Below are 20,855 nucleotides of genomic sequence, written 5' to 3'. Positions count from 1 at the left end.
TCATCTATTTAGGTTTACTATTGCCTATTAAAATGGTTATTCATTTGATACAGAGATTGCGAGTTTCTTGGAGGCTAGGGCTGTCTTTTTAATTTTATTTGGGCCAAAATGTATGTAATTCATTATAGTATGTTTATAGTATTTTAAAGAAAAATCAGTAAATTGAATAATTGTCTTACTGAAATGTACATAAAGAAACTAACTCCCTGAGGTTCTTTGGGGAGGAATATTATGTAGAATAAGAAAATAACATTAAGTTGCTTACCTAGGTATATAGCATTAGGTCTGATTGTATTCGTATCTTAAGAGCATACATGATCATATCAGTGAATGCAGAAAAAGTATTTCACAGAAGCTCGTATTTTCTGGTTTCAAAACTTAACCAGAGAGCTACAGTTATCAAGACAGTATATTAGTGATGTAATGTTAGACATGTAGATTAATGGACTAGAATTAAGAGTCCAGAAATAAGCCCCTTGCATTTAGGTTAATTGATTTTTTTTTTTTAAGAGATGGAGTTTTGCTAGGTCACTGAGGCTGGAGTTCAGTGGGGTGTTCATAGGAACAATCATGGCGCATTGTAGCACCTGGGCTCAAGTGATCCTCCTGCCTCAGCCTCCTGAGTAGCTGGAACTACAAGCATGTGCCATTGCACTTGGCTGGTCAGTTGATTTTTGACAAGGGTTGAAGATACTTCAGTAGGAGAAGAATGATCTTTTCAAAAAATGGTACTGGGGTAATTGATTATCGACAAACAAGTTGGACCCTTACTACATACCATACACCAATATTATATCAAAATTGAACATATACCTAAATGTAAGAGGTAAAACTAGAAAACTCTTAGAATAAATCATAGGTATAAATCATCATGACCTTGGATTAGACAATGGTTTAGTATATATGATCCCCAAATTAGAAGCAACCAAAGAGAAAGTAGAGAAATGGGATGTCATCAAAATTAACAACGTTTGTGTTTTTTTTTTTTTTTAGACGGAGTCTCACTCTGTTGCCCAGGCTGGAGTGCAGTGGCAGGATCGCAGCTCACTCCATCCTCTGCCTCCTGGGGTCAAGTGATTCTCCTGCCTCAGCCTCCTGAGTAGCTGGGACTACAGGCGTGTGCCACCACACTCGGCTAATTTTTGTATTTTTAGTAGAGGCAGGCTTTCATCGTGTTGGTCAGGCTGGTCTCAAACTCTTGACATCATGAATCGCCCGCCTTGGCCTCCCAAAGTGCTGGGATTATAGGCGTAAGCCACCGCACCCAGCCAACTATTGTATTTTAAAGGAGACTATCAGGAAAGTGGATAACTCATGGAATGAGTTTGCAAATAATATGGTTAAAAAGTTTGCAAATTATATGGTTAATAACAGACTTGTATGTAGAATATATAAAGAACTTTGAAAATTAAACAGTTAAAATCTAATAGAAAAATGAGCCAAAGATTTGAATAGACATTTTTCCAAAGAAAATATGTTACAGAGATGGGTAATAATGCCATTGTAGTATTTGGCTAGGGCTGCCATAATAAAATAACCACAGACTAGGTTGCTTAAACAATAGAAATTTACTTTCCCAGCTTGGGCGACAAAACAAAATCCTGTCTCTGCAAAAAACAAACAAACAAACAAACAAGCAAACAAAACTTAGTTGGGTGTGGTGTCATGTGCTTGTTGTCCCAGCTACTCGGGAGGATGAGGTGGACTTATCGCTTGAGCTCAGGGAGGTTAAGGCTGCAGTTTGCCATGATCGCACCACTGCACTCCAGCCTGGGTGGCAGAATGAGATCCTGTCTCAAAAAGAAAAAAAAAAGTATTTTCTCTTACTTTTGGAAGCTGAAGTACAAGATCAAGGTGCCAACTCTGTTGGTTTCTTTTGAGGCCTTTCTTCCTGGTTTGTAGATGTCCACCTTCTCTATATGTGCGCATTATGACGTTTCTTCTGTGTGCAGTTGGAGAAGGAAATCTTTGATGTCTCCTCCTCTTATAAGGGTACGAGCCCTGTTGTATTCGGGACCCACCTGTAATACCCAATTTGACCTTAATTACCTCTGTGAAGGTCTTATCTGTAAAGGGGTTTAGGGATTCAACATATGAATTCTAGGGGGATGTGGTTCCATTCATAACATTCATCAAGAGATGCTTGACATTATTAACTATTAGGGAGATACAAAGTAAAACCACAGTGGCCACTTCACATACTAAGATGACTTGAATAAAAAAGATAGTAAGTCTTGTTGAGGATATAAAGAAACTAGACCTGTCGTGTATACTGGTAGTACTGTAAAACAATGGGGTTGAGCTGGGCGCGGTGGCTCAAGCCTGTAATCCCAGCACTTTGGGAGGCCGAGGTGGGTGGATCACAAGGTCAAGAGATCGAGACCATCCTGGTCAACATGGTGAAACCCCATCTCTATTAAAAATACAAAAAATTAGCTGGGCATGGTAGGGCGTGCCTGTAATCCCAGCTACTCGGGAGGCTGAGGCAGGAGAATTGCCTGAACCCAGGAGGCGGAGGTTGCGGTGAGCCGAGATCGTGTCCAGCCTGGGTAATAAGAGCGAAACTCCGTCTCAAAACAAAAAACAAAAAACAAACAATGGGGTTGCTTTAAGAAACAGTTTGGTAGTTCCTCAAAATGTTAAACGTAGAGTTACCATATGACCCAGTAGTTCCAATCTTAGATGTGTACCCAAAAGAATTTAACAATGTATGTCAATACAAAAACCTATATATGAATATTGTGGAAGCATTATTCATAAGAGCCAGAAAGTAGAAACAATCCAAATACCTATCAACTGGTAAATGGATAAACAAAATGTAACATATTCATACATATCATAAAGGAATCAAGTACTGACACATACTGCAACATAGATGAATCTTGAAAACATTATGCTAAGTGAAAGAAGCCAGTCACAAAAGATCACATATTGTGTGATTTTATTTGTAGAAAATGTCCAGAATAAGCAAATCCATAGAAACAGAAAGTATATTACTGGTTATTTAGGGCCTGGGGAAAGGAGTGAATATGGAGTAACTGCTAATAGTTTCAGGGTATCTTTCTGACATAATTAAAATGAAACTAGATAGTGGCTATGGTTGTACAACTCTATAAATCTACTAAGAACCTCTGAATTATATACTGTAAGTGGGTAGATTGTATGGTGTGCGAAATACATCTTAAAGTTGTCATTAACAGAAGTAGTAAAATAAAAAGGTACAGTTATATATCAGTCAAAAAATAAAACAAAATCTTAAGGATACAACTTAAGTTCTAACACTTAAGTTGTGTTAGCACATACTAAGACATTTTGTGTTAAATATTCTCTTGTTTGGGAATGTTAGGTTAGCACAAATTAGGAGTATTACTTGCAGAACTATTTCTTGTGCAGAATTCTTCTTCTTGGGCAGTAGAGTGTTAACACTAATATGATAGTTGAGTTCTAGAAAATATTTTTTTTGTTTTTCATTCAACAAAACTTATTAAGTACTTATTCTGTATTAGGATTAGGATTATTATATTCTGTATTAGGATTAGTATTAGGATCACAAAGATGAGACATCGTCTCTGTTTTGAAGGGGTTTCATTTTTAGCTTGGATAGATAGAATGGGAAATAACTGTGGTAAAGTGTTAAAAGTAATATGATTGGTAAGTATTGAGAGTTTTTTGAGGGTGCAAGAGAACAATGGTCATTGCTACTGGGCAAATTAGAGAAAACTGCAGGGATAATTACACTTGGAGTAAGCTTAAAAGACTAGGTTTCACTAGGAAAAGCACTTGGCAGAGGGAACACTTGTGTAATGGCAACTCTGGGCAGGATGATAAGTCTAGTAAATTTTTGATTATTAGGAGTGAGATAAAAGGCACTATTGTTGATAAGGCTAAGAGAAAACTTTGTGTATCTAGTTTTTATTCTTAATTGTTCAGAGGCACTTTTTGTGGTTGCATTAGAAAGAACAGTTTACTTGTGTGGTTACAGAAAGTTATGAACAGGCTTTAATATGGTGTGACCACTCGGAGTCTTTTATATGCTAATAAACATTTGGACTAAGGAGAAGAGGATATAATATGCCAATATTGTAGAAACTTATTTGACAAGGGAACCTTTGCTCTTGGAATTCAGTGTGGAATTAGGGGAGGTGTTCTGTTATTAACTGCAGTATATCTATTTGATGGAATATTAAGTAGTTATTAAAATAATGATTTTTGAAGATGATAGCAGCATAGAAAATGCCCATATGAAGACATCAACATCCAAATTAGTTTGATACAATGATTACAATTATGGTAAATGTCTATGCATGGAAAGTTAAGATTGGATACTATTTTTAATTCATGAAATTGGCAGTGGTGTGGGGAAGTGGTACACTCTTTGTAGAGCAGTTTGGCTCTCTTGGAATTGTAAACAAACATATGGTTTGATCAGATAGTTCTTTTAAGAATCTCTGTTGAAATACTGACCTCATGTGCACAAAGATGTATAAACAGGGATGGTCTTTATATACTGGACATATTGGTGACAATTTGGAAGCACTTTAAATGATAGTCAGTAGGAGAATAGTTAAGTATATTAGTGTATATCCAAGTGATGGAATACTTTGTAGCAGTTAAATTGAAATAAGGTCTGTTCAATTTAGGTCTGTATTCTTAGACCTATTCAAGATAGGTCTATATCTGTGACACTAAAAAATAAATCTTCCAAGATGCATTATCTGAAAAAATGTCACAGAATATATGTATGTATGTATCTATATGTATATGTATACATATATATAATCTTCCCATTTATGGAAAACAGTTATATTATGAATGTCATTCAGCATATTGATAGAATGTCTACAAGGACACAGAGTAGAATATTAATTGTGGTTTATTGTGGGATGGGAGTGGTGATCCAGTGTGTTTGTGTGAAATGGAACTTTTACTTTACATGTTTCTGAAATGTTTGAATTTTTAACAATGATTGTGTATTACTTTTATAAAAGTTTTAAAAAACAGGCAGGGGAGAACAAATGCAGACAAAAGTGTACCAAAATATTTACACTTGTATTAAGGTGGTAAGATTATGGATGACTCTTTTCTCAAATTTGTATATTAAAATTATAAAAAAGAGACTGAGTACAGTGGCGCATGCCTGTAATCCCAGCACTTTGGGAGGCTGAGGCAGATGGATCACTTGAGCTGAGGAGTTTGAGACCAGCAGACTAGCATGGTAAAATCCCGTCTCTACTAAAAATATAAAAATTAGCTGGATGTGGTGGCATGTGCCTGTAATCCCAGCTACTTGGGAGGCTGAGGCCGAGGCAGGAGAATCACTTGAATCCGGGAGGCAGAGGTTGCAGTGAGCTGAGATGATGCCACTGCACTCTAGCCTGGGTGACAGTCAGACTCTGTTTCAAAAAAAAAAAAAAAAATTATATATATATTTATGTGTGTGTGTGTATATATATACATAAAGAAATAATTCAGGATATAATTGCAAAGGATTGCCTTGCTCTTTTGATCTTCAGTGTTTATAAATTTTGTATTGAAATTAAAATTAAGCAAACCTACCCATTTTGAGGTTTAGCTTTGGTCTTGTAGGTGGACCTTCAATCCTGCTGTTCTTACTAAAGCAAATATCGTCCGAAGTGGGGATGCTGCTCAAGGTGCAGAAGGAGGCACCTCGCAGTTTCAAGTGGGTGATCTTGTACAAGTGTGCTATGACCTGGAACGAATTAAACTTCTACAAAGAGGGCATGGAGAATGGGCTGAAGCAATGCTTCCAGTAAGTATTATAGAATAATTCTGGGTTAGAAATTGTACTATGCTTAAGTCGATTTTAAAAGTAAATTAATGTAGAAATTAAATTGGCTTAAAACTTCATAGAATTGGCTGGGCGCAGTGGCTCAAGCCTGTAATCCCAGCACTTTGGGAGGCCGAGGCGGGTGGATCAAAAGGTTGAGAGATTGAGACCAACCTGGTCAACATGGTGAAACCCTGTCTCTACTAAAAATACAAAAAATTAGCTGGGCATGGTGGCGCGTGCCTATAATCCCAGCTACTCAGGAGGCTGAGGCAGGAGAATTGCCTGAATCCAGGAGGCAGAGGTTGTGGTGAGCCGAGATTGCGCCATTGCACTCCAGCCTGGGTAACAAGAGCGAAACTCCGTCTCAAAAAAAAAAAAAAAAAAAAAAAAAAACTTCATAGAATTGTACTCTCCCTTGGCAGCTAGACATACTTATGTCTTTTGTTTTCTAACTTATCTCAGTTAAATTAGATTGGGAAGATCCAGAAAAGGTTACAGTTAATATTTTTTGATTGAGTGGTTATTGGAGAATGTTATGTGGTACAAGTCAGCAGTGGTTTTCCTGTTACTTAACCCCAGAATGATACAGATCTGTGCCCATCTAGTCTCTAGCAGTGCTGGACCAGTGTAGTTTTCCTGATGGGGAGCCTGCCTCTTTAAAACTTGAATATGAAAGAGCAGCTTAAAAATGTGTGTGCTTTCAGAGAGTGAATTTGTTCCTACAGAGCTACAGTTTAGTTTTTTATTTAGTCATTGTTTCATCAAATGTTCAGCAACAACAAACAGATTTGCTTGTTCTGCCCTCTCTTCAACCATCCTTCCCTTTCCCTGTCTATATCCCTTGCGTCTGTCCTTCTGTCCCGCCTTTGGTACTACTCTGTCACCCTGCCATCCCTTATGCTGCCTCATTCTGTTTCCCTTCCCCTCTTCCCCCTCCACCTTGCTGTGTCCTCCTCTGTAGTTCTCCACCTTGCCTACTCCTGTCTCCTGTCTCATCCAGCCTCTCGGCTCCTGTCCTGTCTGTCTCTCCATTCCAGTCCCATTCAGTGCCTCCATCCTGTCTATGTACTTCATCTCACATCCCTCTTAGTATCCTGTCACCCCCACTCTCCTATATTGTCCAGTCTCTTCTCCTGGCCAGCACCTCCTTCTCTTCCTTTCCAGCCCCAACTCCTGCCCTATCTCACCCCCTCACATCCTGCCTAGTCCCTCCTTCCTGTTGTCCTGACCCTCTATTAGTCCATCCACTCTTTCTGTCTAATTTCTTTAGTAGGTATTTTACCACATATAATGTGCCTCTTAGGTAGCGCTACAATGGTGAACAATACAGAAAAAACAGTGAACAATCGTGAACAAAATAGAAAAATAAAATCTCTATTGTTATGGTGCCTTTATTCAAAGACATTTCAGTTTGTAGCTGCTGTACACACGTGTATGTATAAATGCATACACAAATACAAACTGTTTGTCTTAGCAGTATTACAAGAGGGTGATAGTGTAGCATCCTAATTTTAAAGATAAGGAAATCAGAGGTGCAATTCTGAACTGGAATTTTGAACCTAGATCTGTCTTATTCCAAAGCCTAAGCACCCTTTCTGCCATTTCAAATTGCTATATGAATAAAACCTCCAGATAATTCTAAAGGGAAATTCTGGGATTCCAGTAGTGATATTGTAGATTTTGTATCTTGTCAGATCCACTTGATAAAAACAGACAATTAGATTAGCATAAGCAAAAAAGCTGCAAACATCTATAACAAAGCTAAGTGACAGAGTAACCTGTTGAACCCTAAAATATGAATAGTAGAGATAAACCACTGACAGCTATTGAGTCTGCATCTCTCTGTATGGGAGCAGAGAGAATTAATGAGGCATCTGATGGACCTGAGAACAGGAAAGCACCAAAACAGCTAACAGTATTCATTGGCTAGCGTAGTAGACGAATGTCTTAGCAGCATCTGAGCCTGAGAGAGATCTTGAAGACTCCAGTTTGGGATGATAAAATAAATCCATGCTAAAGTCAGAAGGGATGGGGCTAATGTGGGCCTTTAAACTCAAAACTAACCAGCCAAAGCCCCCTTCCAAGGCAGAGCTTCACTTTGATGAGAAAGTGCTGGGAATAGGAACAAAATTAAGTAGAACAGAGACAGTAGGGACAAAGGAAGGAGAAGGTCCAGATAAAATTTGGAAGAGATTGTGGTTAAGTTTCCATACATGGTTATTATTTAAAAAGGGAAATAAGGAATAGAATAACTTATCTACAGATAATCAAAGTATGAAAGTGTATCAGGCCATACGTGGTGGCTCATGTCTGTAATCCCAGCATTTTGGGAGTCCAAGGCCTGTGGATTGCTGGAGCTGAGTAGTTGAGACCAGTCTGAACAACATGGTAAAACCCTGTCTGTACTAAAAATACAAAAATTAGCTGGGTATGGTGATGTGCACCTGTAGTCCCAGCTACTCAGGAGATTGAGGTGAGAGGATCTCTTGAGCCCAGGAGGTTGTGGCTGCAGTGAGCAGAGATCACGCCACTATACTTCAGCCTGGGCAACAGAACGAGACCCTGTCTCAAAAAAATAAAAAAATATAAAGTAGAAGTATATCAGGAAGATATGCACAGAAAAATGATGAAAACTATACTTTCATAATTTAAAATGAGCTAAAAGGCTACTGGCACAGTGGTGTGTGCCTATAGTCCCTGCTACTCAGGAGGCTGAGGCAGGAGGATCACTTGAGTCCAAGAGCTCTGGGTAGTGTGGATGTCTGCACTAAGTTCAGCAAGGATATGGCGACCTCCTGGGTGAACCCCAGGTTGCCTATGGAGTGGGGAACAGGCCCAAATCAGAAACAGAGCAGGTCAAAACTCTTGTGCTGATCAGTAGTGGGATCATCCCTGTGAATAGCCACTGCACTTCAGCCTGGGCTAATGTAGTGAGACTAACTCTTAAAAAAACTGCAAAAAGCCAAAAATGAGCTAAAAGAAATTAAGAAAGTGAAAAAATACAAGAGAGTGAAATCATAATTAGAAATAAGGTGCTATAATAGGAAATAATTAAAAAGAAGTAAAAAAGTCATTTTAGAAGTAAAGACTAAGCTGGATGGAACACAGAGCAAATAAATATGGCAGATAATGCCTAAGAGAAATAGAAGGTGAAAAAGCTGGAAATTAAAAAAAAAATTTGTCTGCCATTTATAAAAACCATAGGAAAATTTTAAAAATAAAAAAGGTGAAAGGTATTTCAGAGAAAGCAACAAACATGAAATATCCAATATATGTATACTAGGTATCCTTGTAAAAAGGAAAAACAAAACCCAAAGAAGTGAAACAAATTTGAAAATTTGTACTTTTAGAAAAATTTTCCTGGAATTAAGAAAACAATTTGAAACTAAATGTTGAAGGTGCACATTGCATACCTGGGAAAAGGACCCAGAATAACAAATGCTGGGCTATATTCTGGTAAAATAACTGGATCTTCAAGAAGAGACAAAGTACCCAGGAGTATCCAGTAAAAAAGACCAGGCAGGTTATTGGTCCTAAAGGAAAAAAAATGATTTTGCTGTTAAGAAGAAAATCTCATCTCAATGTTTTATGCCAGAAAACAGTGAGAGAGCATTTAAGATACTCAAGGAAAGAATGTAAGCTGAAGATTTTATGTATTACCAAACTGACTTTCAAGTATAACTATGCTATGAATCTGTGAGAATTCAGGAAATCTTGTTCCCACAAGTCCTTTCTGAGTTATTTGCTAGAGAATGAGTTTTAGATAACCAAAATGACTGGAGAGACATCAAATGAAGGACTGGTGATCAAGGAACATATGTTGATTTGTTGAACTAAGATTAAATGAATGTTATAAAGGAAAGGGTAGAGTATATAACAATTATATATTCATTTTTTTTTTTAAGAGACAGAGTCTTGCTCTGTTGCCAGGTACCAGGCTGGAGTGCAGTGGCGCGATCTTGGCTCACTGCAACCTTTGCCTCCCAGGTTCAAGCAATTCTCCTGCCTCAGCCTCCTGAGTAGCTGGGACTACAAGTGCACGCCACCACACCCAGCTAATTTTTGTATTTTTAGGAGAGAAGGGGTTTCACCATGTTGGCCAGGATGGTCTCGATCTCTTGACCTTGTGATCCGCCCGCCTTGGCCTGCCAAAGTGCTGGGATTACAGGCATGAGCCACTGTACCCAGCCACAATTATATATTCTAACAATGTAAAGTATAGTTGTAAAAATTAGCATGGAAATTGAGCGAGCACATGAAAATTTTAATATGCTCTTTGCCTTTTAGTTGTATTAACTGGGACTCAATACTATTATTTTAGATCAAAATATTAGGAAAGAGAGAGGGTAAGGGTAAGGACACATGAATGACTAATTTCAGTATTGCACATAATAGAGAACCAAGAGGTTATATATATGTGAAGAAATAAGGATGCGTGTGTACATGTAACTATTAGGACGACACAAACTGTATTAAAACAGACAACACAATGATAAACTATGAAGTTAAAAATAAGCGTTACCTATATAAAAAGGGGACAGGATATAAGGGGCAAAGAAGGAAGGGAGACGTCTTTGAATATGTCTTGTTTTATAGATTTGATTTGGAATCATATATATATATAATGTAATTGTAAAACTGAGTTTTAAAAAGAAACAAAAGTGGAAAATGAAATGAAACAAATGAAACTAAATGTGTTTCCTGTTAGCATGACCATGTAGAGAGAAAATTCCAAGTGATTTTTTAGACAGTTAATTTTTCTTTATATCTTTATAGGAAGAATAGACCCTCAAGGACTTCATGGAAATGAAATATTTAACACTTTAAAAAAATCTTATTGCATGTAGTAGTGTTGATATTGTTATTCTGAGATTGTTAGATGTACGAAAAAACAAATGAGTACTTGGGTGCTAATTCTGTGACTCCTTTGACTTTGAGAATCAGAATTACCAGAGTGGTGAAAGGATTTGCAGATATAATATAGAGGAGGTAAAGACCCTGTAGTCTTGAATTTGAATGAAAAGAGTGTTTGAATTCATGATTTATGCTTCTTTAAAAACAAAACAGATGTCTTCTTTTGAGAAGTATATGTTCATATTCTTTGCCCACTTTTTGATAGGGTTATTTGTTTCTTCTTTTGTAAATTTGTTTAAATTCCTTGTATATTCTAGATAATAGGCCTTTGTCAGATGGGTAGATTGCAAAATTTTTCTCCCAGCCATGAAAAAGAATGAGATCATGTCCTTTGCAGGGACATAGATGAAGTTGGAGGCCATCATCCTTAGCAAACTTAACACAGGAACAGAGAACCAAACACCATGTGTTCTCACTGATAAGTGGGAGTTGAACAGTGAGGACACATGGACACAGGGAGGGGAACAACACATACCGGGGCCTATCGGCGGTGAGGGGAAGGGGAGGGAGAGCATTAGGACAGCTACCTAATATAATGCATGCTGGGCCTAAATCTTGATGACACTTTACAGAAATCTTATTGCATATAGTAGTGTTGCCGCAAACCACCATGGCACCTGTATAGCTAGGTGACAAACCTGCACATTCTGCGCATGTATCCTGGAACTTAAAATTAAAACAAAAGAAAAAATGCCCAAACCAAAAATGCCTGTTTCCTAGCTCTATTCATGAAAATGCCTCCACGGTGACTATTTTAGTAATAATCAAACTTAGCGCCCAGGTTATGGTTTTGAAGCAGCTTTTCTCTCAATAAAGAGCAAAAGCTTTTTTGAAGAAATGGCTAATTCTAGCTCTTTGACAAGAGATGAACAAAATGAGCCTAATACTAGGTAACAAGGAAGCTATCAGTGGTTTCTAGGGCCATGTTAAAGGACCTAGCAGCCAACTTGAAGGGGTTCTTGGTGACTGTGTACAGAGGGCCGATGAGTTATTAAACTACACCAATTAGTAAAATTGAAATTGTAAGAAAGTTTGTAAGATAAAGGAACTGTTTTTTCAACAAATAATTTGCAATGAAAAAAATGTACTTATGGACTTTACATGGATCTTGATTTAAACAAATTTTAAAAATTGGTAATTTATGAGGTAGTTAGAAGTTTGAACACTAGAATATGGTCATATGTAACTATTGTAAATTTGGGTGAATTGATAATAAATAGCACTGTAGAGATGTTATTAAAAGTTCTTATTGTTTGGAGGTACATACTGAAATAATACTGGAGGGGAGAATGGTTAGAGGAATAAAGAAACAAGATTAGCTATGAACTGCTAATTGTTACAAATGGTTGATGGGTGCATGAGGATTCAGTATGCTGTTGTCTACTTTTGTATCTCTTGGAAGTTTTCCATAGTGAAAAGTTGAGGGGGAAAAAAAAAGAATGTAGCCTCATTGAGTTTGAGATGGTAATGAAAAATTCCAAGTGAAAATGTCTAGTAGGCAGTTAAAAAATTAGAATTGGTATGTGTATGTGAGAGTAAGGAGTAATTTTGGTGTTTTCAAAAAAAAGGTCATAGTTGCCAAAGTGGGTTGATTTTTCAACGAAGAAGAGTAAAAAGCTAAGGAAAAAAAATTGGGAAAATGAACAGGTTTAAGAATATGAGGAAGGGAAGGAACTGGCAGAAATCAGGCGATTCCAGAAAGAGTTTAAACATAGATATAAGCTTGAGCCCTTCTTAGCCAAATTCATTTTTTTAATAGAAATCAGATTTTCTTTTTTTAGACTATATTGATGACAGATTTTAGACTACTTGACTTGCAGGTTCTCAAAATATACCTGATGAGGTTAAAAAGGAAGGATTGAATATCAAATTAGATTTTTATGAACTCATATGAATAAGACAGACTTTATCATGATCTGTCTTTTATATTCTTGTGAAAGTAGTTTTATTATTTTAAAAGATATTCTTTAACATTTATAATTATTCAAATAACCCAAGACTTTATCATCACTTGTCTCTTTTATATTCTTGTGGAACTAGTTTCATTATTTTAAATGATATTCTTTAACATTTATGATTATTCAGATAACCCATTTCAGTATGGTTATCCTTTGAAAGTTTTTCATTAGTAGTAAGTAAAATTATTACTTTAAGCATATAAAAACTAGTGATTGATTTTACGGTATATATACTTTAGACTTGGAAACATGAATCTGTTTTTTTCCCCAAGACTTTAGGTAAAGTTGGCCGAGTACAGCAGATTTATTCAGACAGTGATTTAAAGGTGGAAGTTTGTGGAACATCTTGGACATACAATCCAGCAGCAGTTTCCAAGGTGGCATCTGCAGGATCAGCCATTAGCAATGCATCTGGTGGTATGTTTTATATTGTGTTTCTTTAAAAGTAATATGGTTTACATTAAAATCTTTGCTAATTCCCCAGTTCTAATATACAGGTAATCTTGTACACATGCTTGGCTTTGTCCCACATCACACAGCCTTACTTGAATGTTAACCACCTTTTAAACTTTCATTAAAAATTTTATTTTTTTAAATGTGTTGAACAACCCTTATTCTGGCTGATATACTCCCTGGAGAAGTTCCATAAAATGTGTGCGTTTTCTTGGGTATATCAGGGAATTCTCCACGTCAAATTCTAGATTCCTAAAATTCAGGATTCTGCTCTTGAGTCAGAACTTTTGTTTTCTGCCAAAGAACCATCACTTTCTTAGACTGCTTTATTTTTCCTGTATTTCCAGCATTATTGCTAGCAGATGGCATTCTTCCTGGTATATTTTTACGTATCAGTTATTTTTTTTCTCTTACTATTTAATGGGTTATTATACATGCTACAGTGAGTAGAAAACCATGTTAAAATGTGAATATGCTGGATGCTTGAGTAGACTCATTCATGTAGTATTTCTTTCCTGTGCTGCAGCGTTATATATACAGACTCAGTTCATTTTATAACATATTGCAAGTTACTGTATGTACATGTTGTCATCCAGAAGAGGAGATAGAACTATAACTATAAATAGTAAGAAACAAAAGGAGAACATTAGGTGACTTCCAATTTTCTTTTTGTCCTGCTTTCTGCTTCCTCTGCCTTTTAAAAAATTCTTTCTGCTATAATTTGCTAGTATGCTTAAAATGTAAATCCAGTGTTTATTTTTACCTTGAGGTTAAATGACATCATAGTAGGTTGACTACCTACAAAGTAAAAGAGTGAAGGACGGTTAATAGCCTTCTCTCAGATTACATGGACTTGGTCCACCTGGTCATTTGTCCCTTGCTCTATTTCATGATTCCTCTGCTTTATAATAAGTACCCCAAGAATTAAGGAGTAGATCTTTGTAGCTTCTGTATTGATTGATACTATTTAGAAAAAAATATCTTATGAAAGAGTCTAGGTATATTCATCCCTGGTTCATTGTTGTTTTTGTCAAAACCAATCAGTTGGCATTTATTGAAAGATATTAGCACTTAAATGTCCAGTTTTAACCTAAAGAAAATTGATTTGTCCCTAAAATATGTCCCCAGATATTACAGATATTATTGCTTTTGATCATAACCATTGATCTGTTGAATTATTTTGAAGTCTGTAGTATTGAGCTCTGAGAGTCACGGTAGTGTGCTTAAAACCTGAAAGGAAGTTTGTGTCATTATGGTACTCCCGTAGTAAGTGTTTATTCATAGTTTTTTTTTTGTTTGTTTGTTTTTTGTTTTTTTACTATGACTTCTAAATCTTGAATTATTATTAGTATATAATACACTACATTTTCTTATTTTTAATTGTACTTTAAGTTCTGGGGTACATGTGCAGAACGAATATACCACCTTTTCTAAAATTATAGTTTAATATACATGAATTGGAGAAAACTTGAAATACTTAAGGGCTTGCATTTAGTGCAGCTTGATATAGTAGTGATTATAACTTGCATGGGTAGTTATCTATAGCTAGCAGAAAAATAACAGTAATGATGAAAATAAAATAGGAAAAGATTATAGAAATATTGTTTCTTAGTAAAGGTTTGAGATCCTCCTATATTAGCAGCTTTATTTGATGCTTTACAGAAAGACTCTCACAACTGTTGAAGAAATTATTTGAAACCCAAGAATCTGGTGACCTCAATGAAGAATTAGTTAAGGCTGCTGCCAATGGAGATGTTGCTAAAGTGGAAGATTTGCTTAAAAGACCAGATGTGGATGTGAGCATTTTAAAAATTATTTTGAAGCATACAAAAAGTAGAATAGTATAATGAACCTTATCTTCAACAATTAGTAAGATTTTTCTACACAAGCTTCATTGATTTCTTCTTTCTTGTTTTTGTGAGGTATTTTAAAGCAGATATCAGACATTCTTCAGTGTGCATTTCTAAGAAAAATTGACGTTTTTGTATTTAACATTATGACCTTTTTTATGATTGACACAACTTAAATTTTGGTTTTTAAATGACTAGTGTCTTTTTGGGAGTTTCAGTGATTTTTTTTTTCCCTCATGTAAACATCATTTTATAACATCTTCTAAGTATAATTGGTAAGTTTTATAAGCAATTTTCTTTTTTCTTTTTAATTTTTGTGAGTATATAGCAGGTGTGTATATAAGCAATTTTATTTTTAATTTTTGTGAGTATATAGCAGGTGTGTATATAAGCAATTTTCAATCCCTCTTTTCTTTTCTTCTTTTTTTTTTTTGTATTTTTAGTAGAGATGGGGTTTTACCATGTTGGCCAGGCTGGTCTTGAACTCCTGACCTCAGCTGATCTGCCAACCTCAGCCTCCCAAAGTGCTGGGATTACAGGCGTGAACTATTGTGCCTGGCCTTTCAGTCCCTCTTTTCAAAACATTTAACTTCTCTCCACCCCAATGATAGTTGACTTTCACAATTTATAAGCAGATGAATTAAAGGCCATGTATTTTATAACTCTTCCTAGGTTATGTTTTGTTTTTGCCATTCATACAAGCCATCTTTTAAGTGGGCAGTTTTGATTCTAGTCATTGTGCTTTGACTTCGGCATTGAAACCTTGCAGTGCCAGCCAAGAGATTGTAGTTGGAGTGGCAATTTGAATCATTCTCACTGTGTTTTAAGGGTTTTTGTTGCCATACCTTTCTTTGTATGTTCGTTTTTAAGTATGCTAGGTAGTTCGAATATCAGATTTATAATTGTAAAGTATTAATGTCTTCTCCTAGAAGCTCAACATGTTAGCTTTATTATAGAGAGATCAATTGCAACAGTACAGCACAGCAATTCATTGATTGGTTGTGAGCAGCATAAAAAGTAATTTGCTTCAGCTGTTGAAGTACCAAGTGTTTTTTGTGTTTGAAAGATAGTCATATGTCCTGTGTATTCAAGCATATTTAGATTTTACTATACTTATTTTTTTTCTTCATTTACTTATTTATTTTAAAGTTATTTTTTAAGAGCGTCACAATACTAAAAACTTAAAGGGAAATATAGTTCTATAAGGTTTTTATGAAAAACAATATCCCCTCTTTCTCACCCGTTTTCCTGTTCTTCAGAGGCAACTATTCTTAGCTTGCTGATAGCCTTCGTATTTACTTGTACATTTTCCAGTAACATACCAATATACCTCTGTTGTAATGTCTGAATTTTCTTTCTTCCTTTCCTGGATCTTTTGATACCTCACTGTGGAAGGTGAGGATTTAGCTTTATTTCACCACTTCTATCCCACCCCCACCAGACACATACACATGCTTTCCAGCTTCATCATCTAGTTATGTTATATTGTAGTTTCGTTTGGATTAGAATAAGTTGTGCTTGTTGTATAAATGACATTCATAGCCACGCTTTGGCTATTACACTGTGGCAGAGATTCACCTTAGAGTATATTAGATTATGTTTTCCTACCTAACTTTTTGTTTTAGTTAGAATTCATAATTGTCATTTTTTAAAAATTGAAGTATAATTTTCATACAGTGAAGTATGGATCAGCCAGTTTTGATAAATGCATACTGCTCACATAGTCCACATCTCTATGAAGGTGTAGAATATTTTCTGCATTCTTAAAAGTTACTTATTGTCTTTCCCAGTCTCTCTTTATCTTACACATAATTTTTATATTTTTTCATTTGTTAGTAATCTGTATTCTTAATTTCTTCCCAAATTCCTCCTTAACTGTAACATACTTCAGTTGCTCCAGACATTCAGGTACATCAGATGAAATGTGTTCCTTTTCATCTCCTGGGAGACATTTCTCTTATGCCTTCTGATACTCTCCATCTGAACAGGGTGTCTTCTGCCCTGGATGCCCTCTTGGAGTGTCTTCTCACCCATCATCCTGAGAGTTCCCTTCTCTTTTCTCCTGTGTTCCTTGCTTTCTGTATTTCCTGTCTTTTTGTTTCTACATTTTCTCTTTTTGGTGAAGTAAGGCTTTTAGTAGCTTGTGAGAAAGGATGTGGGAAATAGACCTTTCATATCTGATTTTTTTTTAAAACCTCACAATTAAGTTTTTAATTAGAATAGAATTCTAGGTTAGAAATCATTTTCCTTTAGAATAATTCCAGAATAACTGTTGAGAAGATGTAAGCTATTCTGATTCCTGATCTTACGTGTTCGCTGTTTTTTCTCTCAAACACAGTAATATTTTGTTTGGGTCAGCATTAAGAACTTGCACAGTAATGCACCTTGATAGGGATCTGTTTTCATCCACTGCTTTAGGTGTTTGACTTTTTAAAACTGGAAATCATGTCTTTCATATTTGCAGATTTTCTATAATTATTCATATTGATTATTCTTGGAGTATTCCTCGAATTTTCTTTATTTTCCCTGTTTTTTTTTTTTTGTTTGTTTGTTTGTTTGTTTGTTTTTCTTTTCCCCACTCACTTTCTGGGAGGTTTCTTAACTTAATTTTCCCACCCTTTTCCCAAGGTTTTTATTATTCTTTCCGTTTTGAATTTCAAGCTTTTTTTGGTTGCTCTTTTCACATTTTTAAAAATAGTATCATGTTGTTGTTTAAAGAGGATACAATGTTATCTTTTTCTTTGCTGAGCATACTAATGATAGGTCTTTATAAAAAAATTTTCTTATTCTTTTTCTTTTTTTGAGATGGAGTCTCACTCTGTCACTCAGGCTGGAGTGCAGTGGCACCTTCTCAGCTCACTGTGACCTTTACCTCCTGAGTTCAGATGATTCTCCTGCCTCAGCCTCCTGAGTAGCTGTGATTACAGGTGCCTGTCACATGCCTGGCTAACTTTTGTATTTTTAGTAGAAAGGAGGTTTCAACATGTTGGCCAGGATAGTCTCTAACTCCTGACTTCAGGTGATCTGCCTGCCTTGGCCTCCCAAAGTGCTGGGATTACAGGTGTGAGCCACAACGCTGACCTGGCTTCCTCTTCTCTTTAAAGTCAGAAAACGTTTTTCTGTCTGTTTTCTCTCCTTCACAAATGTGTTACTTTTTATTGTTTTCTAATGTTTTCCCTTTATCTTTATGGATTTTTACTTTTTAAATTATTTTATTGTCATTTTAGTGTGGTTTCAGGAAAGATAGTATAGAAACATGTGACCAGGCTACCATCTTTAAGCATCTTTAATGGTTTTGTGGATGGGAGTGAAACGGGTAGAATTAAGGAATTGTACTTGGCCTTGGGTATGTCCATGGGTTAGTTACACATGTACACAATATCTGAAGTGAAGGAAGAGTTGGAAATTAATGCTTTATAATAGTTGTATATACCTACCTTGCTAACTTATTTATGTATCCTTATTTATTATCCTTGCAGTTTGCCTGCAAATTGATGTTTGGTATTTTTGTTGAATTGAATTGATTTATCCCTAGCAGCTAATATCTTTTCTAAAAGCTAATATCTTTTCTAAAAGTTTTCCATTCACTGCAGTGCTTTTTCATTGAACCATGGACTCAGAGATTAATCTAAAAAGGAGTATATATACAAAACTAACTTTACTACCTTTCATTCCTCCCTTCTTCTTTCCCTTACTTCTTTCAACTTTGCGGATTACCTAACAGTTCTTTTGTAACTCTTTGGACAATGGAACTTCTGTTTTTTAAAACAGTGCTTGCCTCCCTTCTCTAAATTAAGAAGACTATAGTTATCTGAACTATGATATATGGAACACCAACCTAAATTATTTTCATGGAATCATACAGTATACTAGATTTAAACTTACACTGTGTGTATGTATTGCCTGTTTCTGAGTTGTGGCATTCATTCTTTCATTCTTTTTAAAAAAAATTTAGGTAAATGGGCAATGTGCTGGCCACACAGCTATGCAAGCTGCTAGTCAGAACGGACATGTTGACATTTTAAAGTTACTGTTGAAGCAAAACGTGGATGTCGAAGCAGAGGTAAGTAAACTTGAAAAATATTTTAAGTAAAAATTAATTTCCTAGAAATAATATTTCTATATCATGAGATGAATTGTTTTTATTTTTGAAATTTTAATTCCAACCAAGGCTTTTCTGATTGAAAATAAAAATCTGACAGAGACAACTTGAAATATTTCTTGTCTTCCTGTGATCCCTTTCTATTTTAAGCATAGTCCTAGGTAAAGATAGGAGTTGAGTTTTATGCGACTGTGGTGTAACCATCATGTTTTAGAGAGCCAAGATGGGTTCATACAAGAATCATACTAGGGAAATTTATGGAAGAGGAACATAAATCCACTGGGTCAGAATCTTTCCTGATCTTGGTGACACTTGGAAACTTTTGTTGTTGTTGTTTTGTCATAACTGAATTAGGATTTTTTAAGTTTTATTGTTTCTTGACCTTAATATGGATATTTGAAGAGTTCATAATGCATGTTTATCACTATATGTGTGTATATATATGCTTCATTTGATTTAGAATATATTCTCATGCAAGAGAAACACTTCTTACTATCATTGGAGTCTCTATACCTCCAGTGTGAAGGATGGCTTGCTTTGTGTTGCTTAACTACTCATTACTAAAATATATTTGAATCACACATATTTTAGTACAGTGCAAGTTTATTTAGAATAAATCAAATTCAAGCAAATTTAAATTAGGCAGAATGTTGCAATTTTGTCTAAAAAACACTCATCTGTGAGAGCTTAATGAGGACTTGAATTGCTGAGGGCTAAATTGGTGGATCACCCTGTTTTTACTAATTAAAAAATTTAAAAAGATGCATATTTGCAGAGAAGCCTTTTCTAGTCTTATGTTACTTTTTACTTTTTCCCCTAATTGTGTATATTTTGAGTTGTTGGACAGCTACTAAAGAGCCTGTGGTTTTTAAGGGTAAATAAGTTATCTGTGGTGTTGGAATTTTCTGTTGCCTAGAAATAACTTGACATTTATTTATTTATTTATGAGGCAGAGTCCACTCTGTTGCCCAGGCAGGAGTGCAGTGGTGCATTCTCAGCTCACTGCAACCTCCGCCCCCTGGGTTCAAGTGATTCTTATGTCTCAGCCTACCCAGTAGCTGGGCTTATAGATGCCTGCTACCATACCTGGGTAATTTTTGTATTTTTAGTAGAGACAGGGTTTTGCCATATTGGCCAGGGTGGTCTCGAGCTCTTGACCTCAAGTGATGTGCCTGCCTCAGCCTCCTAAAGTGCTGAAATTACAGATATGAGCCACCATACCCAAGAACATGAGTTTTAAATTAGCATATTAGATATCTGTGAACTATACAATAGATTTATTACTATGATGTCTTTATGAATGAGATTATATAATTTGATTTTACTTTTGCACTATTAATTTTTAGTTGTATCTTTCTTGGTTGTGAATTTAGGAACCCAGTGTGTGTTATAAGTTCTTTTTGGTAATGAAAGACTTAAGTTGATTTTAGTATTTTGTAAATAGAAGGTAATTACTTAATTTTCTTATTATTTTAGCTTTATGGTAGAATGGTATGACACTTCTTGAGTTGAATATCTGATTTTTAATTTAATGACTCCAGAAACTTCAGGAGCAACAACTACTGAAAAACTAAAGCCCTTCTGATTGTATAGCTAATAAGGCAGGAAGCTGAAAATCCACAGTTTTTTTTGCCTAAGTTGTTTTTTAAAAGTCTGCTTCCTGATTCAGAATTTAATCACCAACTTGGCAGCATAGGATTATTCATATATTTATGTTTTAGAGATTTTTGTTCACATGAGAGGTTTTACAGAAGAGATTTGTAGCTATGGAATTAGGAATGAAATAG

General features: G+C 35.6%; 1 protein-coding gene across 1 annotated transcript in view; it reads left to right on the top strand.

Moving 5' to 3' along the window:
- MIB1 (MIB E3 ubiquitin protein ligase 1) overlaps nucleotides 1-20,855 on the top strand; it is a 136,768-nt gene that overhangs the window by 52,270 nt on the left and 63,643 nt on the right. The window contains exons 7-10 of the mRNA XM_039463699.2: nucleotides 5,587-5,770; nucleotides 12,936-13,080; nucleotides 14,779-14,912; nucleotides 18,922-19,029. Coding sequence (XP_039319633.1) covers nucleotides 5,587-5,770; nucleotides 12,936-13,080; nucleotides 14,779-14,912; nucleotides 18,922-19,029 — 571 coding nt within the window. The remainder of the gene's footprint in view (nucleotides 1-5,586; nucleotides 5,771-12,935; nucleotides 13,081-14,778; nucleotides 14,913-18,921; nucleotides 19,030-20,855) is intronic.

The sequence above is a fragment of the Saimiri boliviensis genome, chromosome 13 (genome assembly GCF_048565385.1).
Source record: "Saimiri boliviensis isolate mSaiBol1 chromosome 13, mSaiBol1.pri, whole genome shotgun sequence".
In the NCBI taxonomy this organism is placed as follows: Eukaryota; Metazoa; Chordata; class Mammalia; order Primates; family Cebidae; genus Saimiri; species Saimiri boliviensis.
The sequence above is the reverse complement of the archived record's forward strand: the minus strand, read 5'-3'. Positions and strand labels throughout refer to the sequence as shown.